At 33.7% G+C, this 4881-nt stretch overlaps 1 protein-coding gene across 2 annotated transcripts; it reads left to right on the top strand.

Moving 5' to 3' along the window:
• The first annotated feature begins 1289 nt into the window (after window positions 1–1289).
• On the top strand, window positions 1290–3715 carry LOC128892692 (leucine-rich melanocyte differentiation-associated protein-like). Of its 2 annotated transcripts, XM_054153235.1 has the most exons (5): window positions 1300–1448; window positions 1928–1964; window positions 2311–2571; window positions 2666–2926; window positions 3012–3715. In XM_054153235.1, coding segments are annotated over exons 2-5 (759 nt in total). In that variant the 5' UTR covers window positions 1300–1448; window positions 1928–1962; the 3' UTR covers window positions 3247–3715. The 2 variants fall into 2 exon arrangements, with proteins under 2 accessions (XP_054009211.1, XP_054009210.1); XM_054153236.1 differs by lacking the exon at window positions 1928–1964 and having other exon boundaries at window positions 1290–1448.
• The last annotated feature ends 1166 nt before the right edge of the window (window positions 3716–4881 follow it).

Below are 4881 nucleotides of genomic sequence, written 5' to 3'. Positions count from 1 at the left end.
TCGTATAATGGGGTCTGAAGGTTTCATTGTTCCCTGTATATATTAAAGCCTTCTTTTTATTGTAACAATTTCTTTATAGTTAGCCTCTTGTGGGCTAATATTCTGTAATGGAACTTCTCATAGTGTTTAAATATTTTGGTGTACCGTATAATAGGATCTGAAGGTTTCATCGTTCCCTGTATTAAGAAAGCTACAAGGTAGGGAGACTGTATTTGTTAACATTCCTTATGTAGTAGGAATGTTTAATGTAAATAGTTGATCTAAAATACAATAATACTGTCCTAATATAATTCCAGCTTTTATGGAATATAATCTTGAAAGATACATCTTGTGATCCCTTAAGTAGAATTTGAATAATAGATGAGGGAGATTTTATTTCATTTTGCATTCATTATAATAGGAAAGTATACTTATCTTCAGTAGATAAATCACTCACTTATAATATAAATAATTATAATCACTCATAATAACTTTTCCTTCCACTGTAATTCATGAAAAATTTCCACAATGAACACCACAAACTCACCACAAAACAAAATCAGGTTGAAAAATCACGGTGAATAAATAATCATACATAAAATGAAATAAATATCTCTGCCATTTTTTATGACAGCTTCTTCTTAATTAATTTAAACTAGTAAAAAGTTACACTGTATCGAAAGTATCCTAAAAAAGCCTCTTTCGAAGCCTCTCAAATGACTTTCAAGTAAAACTAAGAAATTGGTACTAACGACAAAGCCATTCCCTCTTATGAAACTCGAAATCACAAAAGACGTAAATTGAAATCGTGTGATATACATGTTCCAATCGTGAATCCGCTGCCACAGTTCTGCACAAATGTTGTAACTCCTTCCACTGGAACAACAGGATTCTGTTCTCCATCGCAAAATGATTGAGAACTAACGGAAGTGTGGGACGTACAGGGTGTCCCAAAAATGATGTAACACCTTGAAAGAGGTGGTTCGGGAGGTGATTTGAAACAACTTTTTCCTTAGCGAAAATGTTGTCCGAGGCTTCGTTGAGGAGATATTAACGGAAAACACTGACCAATCAGAGCGCGAGTATACCGTTGAGCGGCCGCGCTCATACGCTACCGCGAGCGCTCCATCGGCATACTCGCGCACTGATTGGTCAGTGTTTTCCTTTAATATCTCCTTAACGAAGCCTTGTACAACATTTTCGCTAAGGAAAAAATTGTTTCAAATCACCTCTCGAACCACCTCTTTCAAGGTATTACAACATTTTTGGGACACCCTGTAGTTTGGCGCCATGCTGAATGATTGGAGAACGATTAATCGATAGTGCATACCTCGATCGTATGTGCGCACAGTGACACTTGACAAGTGGTCAAACTGGCAGCACCATCTCACTACACAACACAAAGTTTATGTCGGCTTGTAATCTGGTCGGTGGGAAGGATTTGAAAACAAGATATGCAGGAAAATTCGGTGAGTGTTTCTCTCTGTTTAATTGTTCTTCATTTGGCTACCTGTGCCCACTTGAATCCTACCTGTGGCTTTAGCGCATTATCTAACATTCAACGTTATATAAGCTTGATGTTCTAACCTCAAACTGTTTCGTCGCTGCTCCAATCGTTCGGCACGTAGATATCGTTTCGGAGCGAATTCGTTTCGTCTCGTATCTTATCGCGAACTGTCATCTGATAAACGATGAACTTTACCTGTTACCTCGTCGTATCCGAGTGCTTCAGTATCAATCATACCGCAGGAAGACTCACTATGGTTGACCCAATCACTATATGCAGCATTGCATATTACACTGAAGCCTTACAAGTTCTTCTATTTACGCAATATTATCTGTCAATGCAAGCTGTAGCTTTAGCTGATGTTAGGGTGAATAATATTGATAAATGTAGTGAGTGAAAAGTGTATTGTATGATTCTAACGCGTTGATTGTTCGTTCAAAGTTACTGCCCCTTAAGGTGATACGAGTAGAGGCATCATGTAAGTATTGTAATTACGGGTTTATATAGAAATCTAATTCTCAGTAACTGTTCCTCATTATTACATATTATTAAGAACTGATCATTTTATAAGTAACAAGGATAAAAAAGAAACATGCACATTTCATTTTATCATATAAGACAACGGTGCTTGATATACTGATTATAACATTAATAGAAATTTAAAATAAATTTAACAACATATTAAAACTTGCAGTAATAAGCATGAATATTAATAGTCATTGCTTTTCTAACATCTTTTTGTCCATAGTTTTTACTAAAATGCTTTTGATTGATATAGCATATTGGATGATAAATGTATCACGTATAGAACACCGTTTTTACAGGTTGGATTACAGTGATGAGTTAGAATTACAAAAAGAAGCGGACGAGGTGGAACAATTTGCCATGACTTCCTTAGGAAAGTTAATATTTGTAGATTTACATTGTAGACATCCAAAGTCTTTATCTACAGATAAATTACCTATAGATACCGTTGATTCTTTATCGCTTGCTTTTGAGGATCTCTTTCACATGCCATTTGACATTATTGAAAATTATAGTAATACAGTGCATACTTTGGATATTAGTCATAATAAGTTTAGTAGGTATGTACATATCATCGAAACCAATCCTGCATGTGTAAATTTAGGCTCAATTACAAACAGGAAACCTCCATTGAGATGTACATTGTCGTTTTAGAAATTTACAATTCTTGGCTGAATTTGAAAATTTGACGTCTCTCAACTTAGATCACAATAATATAGACGACAACACTGTACTCCCACATATGCCGAAACTTCAACTTCTGTGGTTAAATCATAATAATGTAGAGGATTTGTATCCATTTATAAAGAATCTCTACGAGAGTGTACCAAACCTCAGATACTTATGCCTTATGGGTAATAAGGCAGCACCAAGTTATTTGAATGGTGGAACCTTTTATGACTATCTTCAATACAGGTATGAAAAAAAAAGGATGAACAGGGTAACACCAAGTTTATAAATTTATAGCTTGTTTAGTCAAACACTTTCTTTTGAAAAAAAGGTTGTACGTTATATCTTGGTTCCCTCATCTGGTACATCTGGATGACAGAAGTGTGACGCCAGAACAACGTCAGGAAGCAAAAAGGCTTTTCAAACGACCATTTCTAGAAAACTTTACGGAGCATGCTCCTCTTCCAGAATGCATTAAACAATTGCATCATAAACTTACCAGCATATTCTCCAAACCAACACTGCCATACAAAGCAAAGCCAAGGGGAACAAATTTCATTGTTTAATACAGTATTAAATTGTTAATGTGGATCTGCTTGGAAGCTATCCACTTTTACTAAATTAGGATAAATAGCAAGACACACATGTTTTTATTTTATACAAAATCGAGTGGTAGAAGCCACCACATGGGGCAGTAACAAATCAACAAGAATTTTATAATATAAAATACAATTTACACTGAAGTACATGATTATATTAATCATTTTTATACTTGAGTCTGAACAAATTCGTACACAATAAATGAAGATGCTACAACAATCGCAACGAGGAGATATTTTTCATTCTACGTATTTTTCACAATTGAACAATGTTACTCAACTACAATTTAAAAAGTACTCAGCCCTACTTAATTCCCAATTTTTACAAATATTGTATACTATACACTTGTTACATACACTGTTATGTGTTTGCTCAGAGATATTTTATACTAATGGCAATAATAAATAAAGAATAAAAGTTTATATTATGAAACCATCTGTGATTGCTTTTAATAATAGTTTTGTAACTAATTTATGGCGTGGATCTTTCAACTGTTTTCACTTTTGAATATAGTGTTCTAATTTTTAATCGAAGTGTGAAACATGTCTCGCTTGCGTAATAATATTTTACGAATTGTTTAAGCTTGCTCAAACTTTTCATACGTTGATTTTGCTTTTGAACATTTTATTTTCCTGCTAAATATTTTTTACTATGTCCATGGTTTAACATGTTATTACAAAGTACGAAGTACTATATCATATTTTTATTGACCTAATTTTCAACTGCCTTCCTTGAACAAAATCGAACAAATGAATTTATTTAAAACAAATATTCCACAATAGAGTTATTAATATAGTACTTATTCGATTCATTTCCTGATGGAACAGGCTTGAATGTAATTTGTAGTTTTTGAGCTCAAGATAAGTTCAAGCTTCTATTTATTTAATAAAAGTATTCGTTTAAACCCTTTTCAATTAAGACTTTTTCTTGAGAAAGAGTGGTAAGCGTAAGATACATTATAATTTTAGAGATGGAAATGTAAAAAGACTAAAATAAATATTTATCAGAACTAATCATTTTCGTTTACTTATTTCCCACAGCGAGAATCCTGAATACAAATTCCTAATCATTTTTCACCCGAAAACGTAATTAATGTTATGCTTAAACAAGTGTAAATATATCGCAAATTTCACGTTCGAAATAATACGTATCTCCGTCGCAGAGTTCATTTTAAAATTCGTGATAAATTTTCTTAGCGATAACAAATTTAATTCTTTTGTGACGAATTTCCCTATCTTTCGAGGAACGCGGGAATAACGTTGATGACTATGCATTGTTTGCTCCGCCATCTGCGGAATGAAAAAATTCGTTTCGTTTTTCATCGAGCGCGCATTGTTTTTCTCGACATTGTAGCTCAACCGAAACAATATTTGTATTTTGATAAGAATAACGTTCTAGAATTCGACGAATGCGAACCCTTTGGCGCTGATCGTTTCAAGATTGATTTGATATTCGATTCTTATTAGGAAACGCGGTTCAGACGGTCGTAAACATGTGTAAGATAAGAAAGTTTATTGAACGAATTAGAATAAGTCGTAAATTCCATTTTATGCTTGTATATACCAAACGGTAACATGATAAGTCATGCAGAAATATCGTGC

Source organism: Hylaeus anthracinus, unplaced genomic scaffold (assembly GCF_026225885.1).
Source record: "Hylaeus anthracinus isolate JK02 unplaced genomic scaffold, UHH_iyHylAnth1.0_haploid 14756, whole genome shotgun sequence".
NCBI lineage: Eukaryota > Metazoa > Arthropoda > Insecta > Hymenoptera > Colletidae > Hylaeus > Hylaeus anthracinus.
This window is presented reverse-complemented; position numbering and strand designations above follow the sequence as displayed.